The sequence below is a fragment of the Sylvia atricapilla genome, chromosome 13, assembly GCF_009819655.1.
Source record: "Sylvia atricapilla isolate bSylAtr1 chromosome 13, bSylAtr1.pri, whole genome shotgun sequence".
Taxonomy (NCBI): domain Eukaryota; kingdom Metazoa; phylum Chordata; class Aves; order Passeriformes; family Sylviidae; genus Sylvia; species Sylvia atricapilla.
This window is the reverse complement of record NC_089152.1, coordinates 17,710,368-17,722,744: the sequence shown is the minus strand read 5'-3', so window position 1 is coordinate 17,722,744 and position 12,377 is coordinate 17,710,368. Positions and strand designations below refer to the sequence as shown.

At 57.5% G+C, this 12,377-nt stretch overlaps 2 protein-coding genes across 4 annotated transcripts; one reads left to right on the top strand and one right to left on the bottom strand.

Annotated features, from left to right (window-relative positions):
- Nucleotides 1–454: 454 nt before the first annotated feature.
- LOC136366833 (uncharacterized) lies at nucleotides 455–919 on the bottom strand. Its single transcript, XM_066328076.1, has one exon. It carries the CDS (start codon nucleotides 917–919, stop codon nucleotides 455–457), a length of 465 nt encoding a protein of 154 aa, XP_066184173.1.
- A 660-nt stretch (nucleotides 920–1,579) lies between these two features.
- On the top strand, nucleotides 1,580–12,247 carry GRAMD2A (GRAM domain containing 2A). Of its 3 annotated transcripts, none has more exons than XM_066328650.1 (12): nucleotides 1,580–1,652; nucleotides 4,005–4,118; nucleotides 4,797–4,854; nucleotides 6,151–6,223; nucleotides 6,307–6,410; nucleotides 6,986–7,084; nucleotides 8,008–8,079; nucleotides 8,933–8,995; nucleotides 10,000–10,156; nucleotides 10,421–10,520; nucleotides 10,613–10,720; nucleotides 11,184–12,247. In XM_066328650.1, the coding sequence occupies exons 2-12, from the start codon at nucleotides 4,015–4,017 to the stop codon at nucleotides 11,185–11,187; spliced, it is 942 nt and encodes a 313-aa protein (XP_066184747.1). In that variant the 5' UTR covers nucleotides 1,580–1,652; nucleotides 4,005–4,014; the 3' UTR covers nucleotides 11,188–12,247. The 3 variants fall into 3 exon arrangements, with proteins under 3 accessions (XP_066184747.1, XP_066184748.1, XP_066184749.1); XM_066328651.1 differs by having other exon boundaries at nucleotides 1,596–1,652; nucleotides 3,980–4,118; XM_066328652.1 differs by lacking the exons at nucleotides 1,580–1,652; nucleotides 11,184–12,247 and having other exon boundaries at nucleotides 3,470–4,118; nucleotides 10,613–10,724.
- Nucleotides 12,248–12,377: the final 130 nt, after the last annotated feature.

Here is a 12,377-nt window from a genome sequence, read left to right as displayed (position 1 = left end):
GGTTTGGGGTCTGCCGTCGTTAAGGGGTGTGTGATGAGGGATATGTGCTCCAGTTTGAAGGGGTGCCAGTGGAGGAGTGTGCTAGGATTGGGCCTGAAGGGGGCTCTGATGGAGGGGCTCTACAGGGCTAAGGGGTTCAAGGGAGGGATCGGTAGGACTGGAGACATCTGTTGGGAATGGGGTGGAGGCTAAAGGAGTCAGTAGGGCGGGGGGCTGCACAGGCGTTTTTGGGGGCGGTCTGTGGGCGTTGGCGTTTCAGTGCTTGAGGGAGAGAGCCAGGAGGGGACTGGAGGCTGTTTGACAGCCGGGCCAGTTTCGCCCAGGAGCACAGGGGTCCTCCCCGCGTGGCCTGGGCCCCGCCCGGGGCGGGGGAATCCCAGAGCTCGCCCTCCGCGCGGCCCCTTTAAGAGGCCGTGCCGCGGCCGCTTTAAGGGACCCCGCCAGGCTGCAGCCCTCACAGTGGTGGGCGGGGCCTGTGTGGGCGGGAGGCGGTACTCGGCGTGGCGGGAGCGGGGCTGGGCAGCGGGTGGCCAATGGACGGGCAGGAGGGGGCGGGGCTTGGCAGCGTGCGGCCAATGGGCGGGGGAAGGGAGGCGGGGTTCGGCAGCGTGCGGTCAATAGGCGGGCGGAAGGGGGCGGGACGGGGCGACGGGCGGCCAATGGGCGGGCGCCGTGGCGGCGCGAGGAGGCCGGGGCGCGCGGGGCCGCGCGCAGGTATCGGGGGGGGCTCGGGGGGCTCCGGGACCGGGGGGAGACCCGGGACTGAGGGGGTTGGGACCGGGAAGGGGTTCGGGGCCGGAGGGGGCCGGGGACACGTCCCTCCCGCCGCCGCCGCCGAGCCGGTGCTGCCCCTCGGCCTGTCCCGGCCGCCGGCGCCGCGCTGAGGGGAGTGCGGAAACACCGACGCCCCCTCGCCCATTCTCTGAGGAGACGCGCCGGGCCGGGCAGGGCCGGGCCGCAGAGGAGTCCCGTTGCTGCTTGCCGGGGACCCGCCGGCTTCGCCTGAGGGGCTCCGAGCGTGGGCGGGGATGGGCTCTGCGCCGGGGCTGCCCCGGGCACGGCCCCGGCGGTGTCCGAGACCCGCAGTCCCACCGTGCCCGCACAGCCCCGGTTCGGGGCTCAGCCCCCTACGTGCTCCCTCCGTGCCGCGGGGCGCTCGGAGCGGCCCCCGGTGAGACCCAACGCCCCGGGCGCAGCGGACATCCCGGGACCGGGGTCTCGGCTCTGTCCCGGCCGTGATCCCCCGGTTCCCGGGGCGGGGAACACCGGGGACATCGCGGGAGGGACACGCGGGGCTCCCTCCGGCCTTGACGTCGCGCCTCATTCTCTCCTGCCAGCGCCGCTCGGCTCCGGCCGTTCCCCTCCAGCATCCCGGGGTGGCTCTGCTCCAGCTCCGACACGCGGGACTGAAATGACCTTGGACGCCGGGACCAAGGGCAGCTCGCCGAATCCCTCCCGGGCTCGCTGGGGCCGCGGCCGCCCGCTGGCCGCTGCCTCCCTCCGCCTCTGAGCCTCCTGGGGTTCCCTGGGAGGCGGGATCCCTGCCCGGCTCGCCCCGGCCTCCGCCGTGTCCTCTCCGGCACCGGGGAGCGGATCAGCGGAAGTCGCTCGCCGACGGAGGGGACCTTTTCCAGGCTGGATCCCAGCGCCGCGTAAGGGAAGGGGCACGCCGATCCCGTGGGAGGGAGAAGCACCGGGTTTCGCTTGGCAAAACCTGGGGGCTCGGGGAGCCGGTGTGGGCGGGAGGGAGTGTCTGGAATGGGCAAAGGGGCACCCGTCGCTAGATTGTTTTTGCTTTGGTGGGAACTTCTACACCCACCCTCTCTGCCTCCTCTCAGAACTGCTTATGTTCCACTTCTGTTTTGGGACACTTGGGATGGTGAGTTTACCTCAGGAGCAGCTTCCTGCTGAACAAATTCTTTGAGGAGAGTAACAGTATGAGTTGCTAGAAAGTGTTTTCCTCACTGTGCTGGCACTGGAAGCACCGCTGGGAAGGGAAACCTCCCTGTGCCTGCAGCCCAAACTTATCCTGTGCTCCCTAAGTCTGGATGTGTATTCCTGATCCGTCTAGGAGCCAGGATGGAGCAAGATCTGGACAGAGGAAACAAAGCAGCTCCTGCAATGTCCCTACTGGGGCTGAGAATGCTCCCTACAGCCCCCAGACTCCCTGGATCATCCCTTTGCCAGTGCTGTGTCCAGGGTCATTTTACCCAGGAGTTGTCCCTGACGGTGGCCATGAGAGGGAGAGAAAACAAGGATGCAGCACTTCCAAATGCTTTCCAAGCTGTGGTTTTTTTTTCTCGTTTTAGGGGTTTCTGTGTGTTTGGTGACCTCAGAGGGGTTCTGATGGCTTTGCCTCTCCCCGATCCCTGTGTGGTGCCCCTCGGTGTCAGCGTCGGTTGGGGATAAATCCGCTCACCCGGATTAAGCAGTGCAGGCGCTTGGGGATTTAAGGGATGACGTGAGGGAAGCCAGAGAGTGCTGAGCTCTGGACAAGGAGGCTCCAGATCAGGTCAGAGGCCCTCTTCCTGCACTGGAGAAGGGCAGATGAAGGCTTTGGTACCTCCATGATAGGAGTTTCAGCTTCAGAGCAGCGTGGCATCCCCTGGCAGAGGATGCCTGAGGAGTCAGGCAGGGAACACACCTTTTGGTGCCATGCCAAGGGGTGTTATTTTGGTGCTTCTTGTCAGTATAAGGTCTCTTTTCCCTTCTTGACACATCCTTTGACCTGAGCTCCTAAAAACCCACAACCTTGGTGTGTCCATCCCATCCCTGCAGTGCTCCAGGACTCCAGGGCTGTGCATGCAGGTCTTTGCCAGCAGTGGCTGTGGGGATCCAGAAGCTGTTTTCAAACACACAGCACTAGTGACTGCTGTTCAGTTCTCCTGTGCCCCCATGTATGTGTCACCTGTTGTGGGAGCATCCCTCCAGCTGGGAGTCAGCCGGGCTCCATTGCAGCCAGACAGTGTTTTGGTCAGGGCTGTGGGGGCTTACGTGGCTTCAGCTCTCACCCATTTGGGCTGGAATCCAGCTGCTGGCATCCAGCACCCCTAACCTGGCTCTTCCCGAGTCAGGGGGGATTATTTCCATGGGTTTTGCTGCAGATGAGCCCGTTGGAGCAGGAGCAGGATGTATCTAGGGAGGTGCAGGTGGCGAAGGAGCCGCTCTGGGAGTGTAGGAAGTTTGGTTGGCTCCTCGGCCTGGGCTCTGCGGCAGTGCCACGGCATCATCCCCGCGGGCACCGGGATGCACTCCAGCTCTGTGCTTGTCCCGCCTGCTGGCGCTCATCCTGTCCTGCTGGCGCCCCACCTGCCCCAGCACCACCCCCTGCCCACTGAGCTGAGTGCTTTCTCTGGAATAATTTCCTCTCCATGGCTCTGTGGCTGTTTGCTGGCTCTGCTGTGCCGCAGGTCCCCTGGGATGGTGCTCTGCTTGGCCTCCAGTGCCGCAGCAATCTCCGGTGGTGGTTTGCTGAGGGTGGAAGTGTCACCTTTGTGGCTTGCCAGGTGATAAGCTGCCCTCGGCGCTGGGCCCGTGTTTACTTTACCTGCTGTGGCTGATAAGCACCTCTGATAACTTTCCCTTTGGTAAATAACTGGCTCTAACCTGCCTGGTGATGGCTCTGCCCTGGGAAGATGGTGTTTTGCCGACCAAGAGGAGCAGACCCTGGCTGAAATCCATCCCCCCGAGGGGTTTCGTAGACCTGTGGTTTTTCCCATCCCAACTTCCAGCCCTTAAGGAGGAGAGTCTGTGCTTTGGAGGTGTTATCCCAGGGAGCTGCAGCAATTTGGCTGCTCTGTTGTGAGTGCTGGGGAGTCCCTGGCAGAAAAACGGCTTTTTTTTTTTTTTTCTCTCCATGTGACTTGAGAAATAGCAGAAATATTCTTGCTGTCCTTGAGCACATTCTGAGGTCTCTGTGCAGACTGGGATTGAAGGGAACAGATTTACAGCTCCAGACCCATTTTTCCCCTTTCCCTAGGGGGCTGACCGGTGTCTTCTTGCAGTGCCACGCCGATGCATGAGAAGGCAGCTCCCCTGAAGAGCCCTGAGCCCAGGCACGGTCGTGAGAAGCTGGAGGTGTCCCACAAGCAGAAGAGTTTGGATTCCCTCGACGGCAGGTGAGAAGGAGCATCCCAGGGTCTGTCTGTGCTTGAGTTTTCTTCCTGCTGTGGCATTCCTGCTGCCTTTGAGCCCTGAATACTGCCTGCCAACTGGGCCAGGGCACAGGGGGGCCAACTTTGTTTCATCCCTGAAATATTGTGGGTATAAAACAGAGAGGTGAAAGGGGTTTGGGGAAGGGGACGGTATTCCCACTGCTGTGGTTGTTGGTAGGATATTGCTCCCTCTGTGGTTTGTCCTTTCATCTGTCCGTGGGTAGATGTCCCTGTGCACAGCCAAAGCTGAGTCCACCCTCCTGCTCAGGCACATTCCCAAATTCCTGCCTCTGTTTTCCCTTAGGAATCCTTGCCCTGCACATTTCCAGCTACCAACCTGTCACAAGCTGCTGCCAGGTCAGCTCTGGGCTCCTTCCCCTGGTGCTAAGATGTGTGTGAGGTACCTTGGTCCTGGTGCCTTCACTGGCTCTTATCAGAGATTCGGCCCTCAACAGCCAGTACTGAGCCTCAGCAATGCCCAGTCCCACAGTAAATGATGGACACACCCAAAATGCAGCTTCCTGGGATCTCTTTTCAGTCCTTTGCATTTTTCCATGTCTCATTGCAGCACACGTGTTTTAGGGAGTGGGTGAGAGATCTGTGGCTCTTTGCTTACCTGGTGATTATCGTTTATCCTTCCAGCCTCCGCCTGAATGAAACCCTCAAGGATGAGGACATCAAGAAATGCCACCGGGAAGTGGTAAGCCTTTGGCTTTGGGAATGACCAGGCTGGTGTGTTGCCCCAGGAGGAGCCCACCTGGGGTCTCAGCTGTGGGCTGAAGGAGCCGGAGGCAGCTTCTGATGTGGGGCAGAACCTTCTGTGCTTAATTTCAGGAGACCCGGTGATGGTTTTGTGTGGCCCATGCTCTGCCTTGCAAATGCTTCCAGGATTTTCCATCTAGAGCAAAGGAGAAAGTGGAAATGTTGACTGAGTTAAATTTCTGTCCATTTGAACCCTTTTGGTTGTTCAAATCATGCCCAAACTAGATGGTTTTGGTCCATCTACAGATAAGAGGTGCTCTGGAGGAGGAAGGAGTGACAGCAAGTGGCATTTTACCTTTCCCCATGAAGAAAATGGAGGAGAAAACCATTTTTCAATTTCCTCAATGGCATCTGAGAGGGTGACAGGGCCAGCAGTGGATTTGTGCTGGGACCAGGGGGTGTTTCTTGGTGGTAATGCCCTGCGTGTTCTGCTGGAACACTCCCACTGGCACCCCCACCATCCCAGCGTCCCTCTGGGAGGTGTCTGAGCCAACTCCAGGTGCTGCTGAGTCTTGATCCTCTTAGGGCCCAGCTCATCCGGTGACAAGGTGCGCAGAGCAGAGGTGACCTTGTTCCTGTGGGCAGCAAGGCTCTGCACGCACGGCCACCACAAACCAGCCTCGCCTTCTCTGCATCCCGGCAAAGCAGCTCCTCCCTTGGGATTTGGGGGGCACTGCTGCAGGACAGCCGTATCCCCGGGGAGCATCCCAGGGGCACAAAGCTGCCTTGCAAGGATTTATGGAAGTGCTTTGGAGCTTTACCTTGGCCACGGGAGCGTGTCAGGGCCGACCTGCCGAGCCTCCTGCCGCGGCTGCCGGCAGGCTTTGAAGCGGCGCCGGGAATATAAATAGCTGGATGGCGCGGCGCGATGGGCGCAAAGCAAGTGTTGTCACTGTGTCCCGGATAAGGGAAGAGGAGGAGGAGGAGGAGAGAAACCGCTGGGCAAAATAAACTGCCTGCGGATGAGCCCGGCAGAAAACCGGCTCCTCACCGAGGCTCAGCAGCCTCCGTAGATATTAAGGGAAATGTTCATCTGGGAGGATGGCACAGCCTTCGCCGGGCGCTGGATCATCCAACCTTCCTCTAATCCGTCGGGGCTCCCATTCCCAGCCCGGTGGGACTCCCCTGCGCCGGTCCCGGGTGCGGGCAGAGGGAGGTTTTCTTGCAGGAGAGGAATTTTTGGGTCTCCTTATCGGCAAGGTCACTGGATAACTTTGCTCTGCTTTGCTTTCAGGCTGCTAGCAAGTACAACTCCCAGTACCACAAGCTGTTCAAGGACATCCCGACGGAGGAGAGCGTGCTGAAAGGTGGGTGGCAGGGTGAGGGATGGGCACGGAGGTGGCAGGATCCGGCACAGGGATTGCCACAGCTCTCTCTCTCTGCCTTGCAGTTTGCTCCTGCGCTCTCCAGAGAGACATCCTCATCCAGGGAAGGCTTTACATCTCCCCCAACTGGCTCTGCTTCTACGCAAACCTTTTTGGGAAGGACATTAAGGTAGTGTGGGCATCCACGCACCCTGGTCCCTCAGGGCTTGTAGCCACAGTTTATCCCCTCCTGCACCCAAATACCACCAAAATCCCCAACAGAAGCCTCCAGTGGGAAGGGGAGCAGGGTCGTGCCTCCCTCTCTGATGACCTCTGGTATCAGCCTGAGGAAACCAAATACTGGTTTGGTTTAAAATTCCCTGATGCAAAACCTCCTTCCAGCCGCAATGGTGCTTGAAGGAAGATCAAAGGTTTTAGGGGGGGCAAGATTTGAATCTCTCTTGGCTTTTCTTCTTGATTTACAATCTGATGTTTCCCCATTAGTCTTGTGGCTGACAGGGATCTTGGGGAGAGATGACTTCCTTTAAAACTGGGCTGAAGGACTGAATTATTTATATGTGATGCTTTAAACAAATACCTGAAGGAAGATGGAGGTTTCAGCAAAGTTACCCTGCCAAAAATAACATCCTGCCTTATTTTTCCCCCTCCCAGAGCTTGCACAGGGTGGTGCTCTCCTGGTGAGCCTTAGGGAGGCTGGCTGGATGATGCTTGTGCTGTGTCCATCCCTGTGTTCCTGCCCCGCAGGTTGTGATCCCCGTGGTGTCTGTACAGCTGATAAAGAAGCACAAGACTGCTCGGCTGCTGCCCAACGGCCTGGCCATCACCACCACTGCCAGCAGAAAGGTAACACCAGCACCCAGCAGATACCCAGCTCCAAACTGGACGTGGTTTGAGAGCAGCGAACGAAGCGATTCCCATCCCTGGTTAGGAAGGGAGCGCTGCTCTCTGTGCTGGCTGCCAGCCAGGGCAAACACCACAGCTTTGCTTTTGTTCCTGAATTTCACTTTGTTCCTGGACAAAGCAAAGCCCAAGTGAAACTCGGCCGAGCCTGACAAATCCCTGCCAGGCTCACGTAAAACCTTTAAACTCCTTAAACACAAGCAGGGAAAGGGTTTGGGCTGGCGTTCGGCCAGAGCTGGCGGAAAACTTGGATACGGGGCTGCATTTCCAGCTTTTAAATCCCGTTGGATGTTATTGGCTGCAGTGAGCTGATGTAGTGTATCCAAGTCCTCGCCTGCCCAGGTGCTGCTGCCAGCACTGTGTGTTGCCTGTCCCTGCCAGGGAAAGGGATTGTTGCTGCAGGATTTTGGGAGGTGGGTTATTCCTGCAGAATTTGGGAGGTGGGTTTTAGCAGGGAGTGGCACAGGGCAGGATTTGGGCATTCAAAGCCATGTGTGGCTGCCCGGCACATCACAAGGAGGCTCTGTGTCAGGCATGGTGAGTGTGGCCCTGTGTCCATTCCCTTCCTGGGGATGTTTTCCCTAGGTCCTGGCACCATTTGCTGCCGTGTCCCTCTGGGTTTGTGCATGGGAAAGCTGTAGTAACAGCACCTGAGCAAGACTGGCCCCAAAAAAATCTGGTCCAGGTTTTAGCAGGCTGCAAAAATAACAGCAGGGAAACTCCACAGGGAAATGCCTGTGGGGGAGACAAAGCTCCTGAAAATGGGGAGATTCAAGGGCATGACGTCTCTGCCTGTCCCTGGCTGTGGAGAACTCGACTTGGGGTGGGGGGAATCTCTCCCAACACCTCATCTCTTTCTCTTGCAGTACATCTTCGTATCCCTCATCTCTCGTGACAGCGTTTATGACGTCCTGAGGAGAGTCTGCACCCACCTGCAGGTACCCCCACTCTGTATCTCACTGTATGTCCATGGCCCTGAGGCTCTGCATGTGTCCTTTGGGCTGAGCACAGCTCTTCATCACTGCCTCCAAGGCTTTGGACTGCTCTCAAAGCCCTCTCCAATTCCCAGCATCCTCACTCGGCAGCAAGGGATGGGAAGAGCGGCAGGAGCCATACCTCAGGCATGTTCTGTCCCTGTGGGCTTTTCTGGGTCATGGATGAGGCAGAGCCCTGAGTTTCTGCTCTCTCTCAGGGCGTGGGTATGAATTATTTATAATCTGGTGGTAATACTAGTTCTGCCACTCTTCACATTGATGCCTTTTGCCCAGATCTAAAGTTTTGAGGGGAGGAAAAATAGTACAAAGTTCAAAAAGAATTTAAATTAAGTGGGAGAAGACATCCATCAGCCCTTGAGCTGGAGAGGATAACTGTGGAGACCTCTTCTCCCTGACCTTGAAACACATGGGAAGCCTTGCAGCAGCCCTGCCCTGCCTAGGATGGTGTGTGCCAGATGTGCCAGAGCAGTGATTTGGGTGATTCAGCCCTGTTGCCAAACTGGGGGATTTAGTCTTTGAAGTGTGCTGGGCTCTGCCCAGATGTACCCTTCGTTTTCTTATCCCCTGATGTTTTATCCTGTCCATGGAAGCCCATGGCCCAACTATGCCCCCACTGGGTATTTAGTGATAGGAAGTAGTGATGCAGTGCCCTTTCCTCATGCCCCAAATCCCCGTGATTGTAAGATCTAGCAGCTGCTCTTCATAGTCTCACCAGAAAAGCCCAAATTCCATTCTGTGGCTGAGGCTGAAGCAGGAGAGGTGGTCCTGTAATGCCTGATCCTTTCTCCCCATCTAGGTTTCCAGTAAGAAGAGCTTGAGTCTGAAGGAGCTGTCGGAGGAGCCAGACTCCGTGTCACTGGTGAGGGTCAGGGCAGCTCTGGGACAGGGGAGACCCCCTGACCTCATGCTGTGGGTGGAGAGGGCTCACCTGGTCCCCTTGGTGGGTTTGAGACTGTCTGGTGGCCGCTCAGAGTGTCAGGAGAGAGTTGGTTCTTCTGTTGGTGCAGTCAAAGGCTGTGCCAGGACGCGCCTGTTGCCATCATAGCTTGTCCTCTGAGATCCCCATCCCCAGACTTGGCAGGAGCAGATGGGTCAAGAGGACCTGGCTGAGCACAGCCAGTGACTCTGTCTGTTTGTAGACAGAAAAACTGCAGAGTGATGTGGAAAGTGCTGCCACTCCGCTCCCCGGCGGCCGATGCTGTTCACAGCTGGGAATGTGGTTGAGTTATCCAAAAATCTGCGGGATGAGTAGGATGGTGGGAGAGGGCTGAACCACGGCGTGATCCAGGGAGTGTGGAGGGCCACATCCTGCACCTTTGGAGAAGGCTGTCCTCCATGGCTGCTGGTCCTGAGCCTCAGGCTGGGTGCAGGAGGTGACAGCTGGGGTGCACCAGAGGGTGACAGGTGGCATGTCACACATGGTCTGGGAGTGACCCAGACTGATGTGGCAGCATCTCTTGGTCCTTCGGTGGGATGCAGCCCTTTGGCAGCCCTTTGTACCCTGGGAATTTTTTGTTGGGGGAGCCCTTCTCTCTGCCATCTGCCACCCCACTTGGTTTTTTGGGGCACTTTTTTTTCCCTGTTTGGAGCATGCTGCAGAATTCCGGGTGAGGACCCTGAGCTTCAAGGGGTGGAGGAGGCAGCAGCTGGTATTTGGGGCAGGTGTGGGGTGTGTGGGCAGGTCCTTCTATGGTAGTAAAAACTTGCATTTCCATGAAGCCATCATGGAAGACCAGCTCTCCGTCAGGATGATGTTGTGAATGTGCTGGTGCTCCATGGAGGTGCTGTAAGGCTTGAATCTGGCCCTGCCATATCTGTGGCACTGCTGGTTTCATTCATGACTCAGCAGGACTGTTTCCACAGGAGGTGATTGTCCCAGAGGGCAAGTGGAGGAAGGTGTCACCTACCTCACTGTCACTGTCACTGCCAGATGCCAACTACCAGTGCATCCACCGGACCTCTGTCAGCAGCCTGAGTGCTAAGGAGAGCTCCTTCACCTCTGAGGAGCCACTGGTTTCAGGTGAGGCACATGGGTTTGTGCCCTGCTCCACGTGGTACCGGGTGATAACCTCCATAAAAGTGTGTTCCTCCATCCTCTGCTCTGGTGCAGGGGAATTCTGCCTTGCAGATCAGGCTGGGAGTCAGTGATGGAGTGCTGGGGATGGGCTGGGGTCTCCTGGCTGCAGGGTCTGAGCCCATGAGGGAGGAATATTTGATGTTTCCTGGCTGCTGGAGGAGCACCAGCCTAGTGTGGCTGTGCTGCTGACTCTGAGTTTGCTTTCAGAAAGTGCAATAAATACCGAGGAGGAGCTGGAGGTGGAGCAGAGCTGTGTGGCAGAGCTGAGACCCTCTGACTACCAGCTCCTGAAGATCTTCATCGTGCTGTAAGTGTGCCGGGGGCACAGGGAAGCTGAGGGACACTGGGAATGTCAGTTTCAGTCTCAACTGAGTGTGTGGCTTGTTCTTCTGCTCCCAGCATCTGTCTCCTGGTCGTGTCCTCCTCGTACCTGGCGTTCCGCATCTTCCGTCTGGAGCAGCAGCTCTGCTCTCTGAACCGGGATTACCTCTCCCGCGGGCACAGGAGGTGAGGGACCCTCGAGGGCATTTTGGGACACACAGGTCGTGCCATGGGTGGAGGACTTGAGGGTGGGTGCAAAGAGGAATGGCTCTGCTCTTTGATGTGTCTGAGGAATGGTTTGTCCCTTATCCTGACCTGCTGTTGGGCTGGCCAGTGACAGAACCCACAGTGCCATCTTCACACTGGAGGGGATCCCATCGACTGCTGGTTTGAGTGACTGGGAAGCTCTGCTGTCCCTGAGACTCTGGAGCTTGGGAAGAGGTTTTCTCATTGATTTGGGGCCAGTTCTCCAGTTGTAGGAAGCACCAGGATATCTCATTGGAGCTGGGCTGTGCCTAGGGGCTAAGGGTATGGGCACTGGCATGGGATGGACAGGAGAGGAATCTCCTTGGGCCGAGGACATCAGAAGGCACGGGGATTGGGATCCAGAGCCTCTGCAGTCACTCATCCCATCTTACCCTGCTTGCAGGTGACCGTTCCCCGGGCGCTGGCTGAGGATGGACACTGAGGTGGTTGCCTCCTGCCCACGGATCCCGGTGCTGTGTCCTCCCACCCGTGGCTGTTACATGTGGTCTGGCTTCCTCTCGGCCGCTAAAATGGGACCAAGTATTTTCTCTCTTCCTTCGGGCACTCGCTCCTGGTGGGACTTTCCAGCCAGGTTCTGGCCACCAGTGCCAACTCCCCATCCCACTGGAAACCTGTTTTCTCCCTGGGACACTGCTGTGCTGTAGCACCAGACAAAGGCTCGGGGCTGCCAAGCACTTGGATCTTCCCTTAGGACTTGCTGCTAAAACGGATGCTGGTTTTTATTTGAGGCTTGGTTTTTTTCTTGTTACAAGATGACTTTGGGCTCACCAGGAACCCCCAGAAATGTGGATTAAGTTGCTACTGTTGCTCTGGGAGAACCCACCTGTTTGTCCCTGTCTCAGTATCCCTGGGAATGTGCCTGGAGGAATGGCCTTGAAGACCTATGGGGATGGGGAGAAAGGACCCATTAGCTGTGTGGGGTGTCATTTATCCCACACACAAGGTGAGGGTACAAGCCAGGGCCCCCCAGCCCTTCTCTCCTGGAGCACCAGGCTCAGAGAGGGGTGTATGTGTGTGTGTGTGTGTCCCTTGCAAAGCACTTTAAGGTGCCCCAGACCAGGTGTCCTCGCTGGGTTCCACACCTGGCACTGGTGGACTTTGTTAATCCTGCTCACCCCATTACGACGTTGGAAAGGAGCCCATGGCTGGCACTGGGGAATGTCCCGGAGTGCAGCATCTGTGCCCTGGCTTGTGTTCACCTTGTCACCACATGGAGCTGAGTGCTGCAGGATTTGTCCCATGGGATTTGTCCCACAGTCCCCCCGGGAACACACTGGGGCGGCACGTGATACCCATGTGATTCCTTTGGGTTTCCTTTCCTGGTTTTTTGGGAACTACAAGTGCTGATGGGGCCAAATCCTGGCGCCCTGGGGAAGAGCTTGCTGCTCGCTCCGGGCTTGGAACGGCTTTTAAATGAAATGAAAATAAACCCAGGATTTTCTAGCACATCACTGTCTCTCACCAGCGTCCTTCGCAGCAGTGCTAGGCTGTGAGTCCCAAAACCGGGCACCCCCAAACCTGTGCTGTCCCAGTGTCCCTTCAGGATGTGGATGACATGGGGACAGCCCATCCTCTC

Bases quoted from the DNA above. Each gene is read 5' to 3' on its own strand.
- LOC136366833 (XM_066328076.1), bottom strand. From the start codon at position 919: ATGGGCGAGGGGGCGTCGGTGTTTCCGCACTCCCCTCAGCGCGGCGCC.
- GRAMD2A (XM_066328650.1), top strand. From the start codon at position 4,015: ATGCATGAGAAGGCAGCTCCCCTGAAGAGCCCTGAGCCCAGGCACGGT. The intron at 4,855-6,150 runs GTAAGCCTTTGG...CTTTGCTTTCAG, and splicing joins AGAAATGCCACCGGGAAGTG to GCTGCTAGCAAGTACAACTC. The intron at 10,521-10,612 runs GTAAGTGTGCCG...TTCTGCTCCCAG, and splicing joins CTGAAGATCTTCATCGTGCT to CATCTGTCTCCTGGTCGTGT.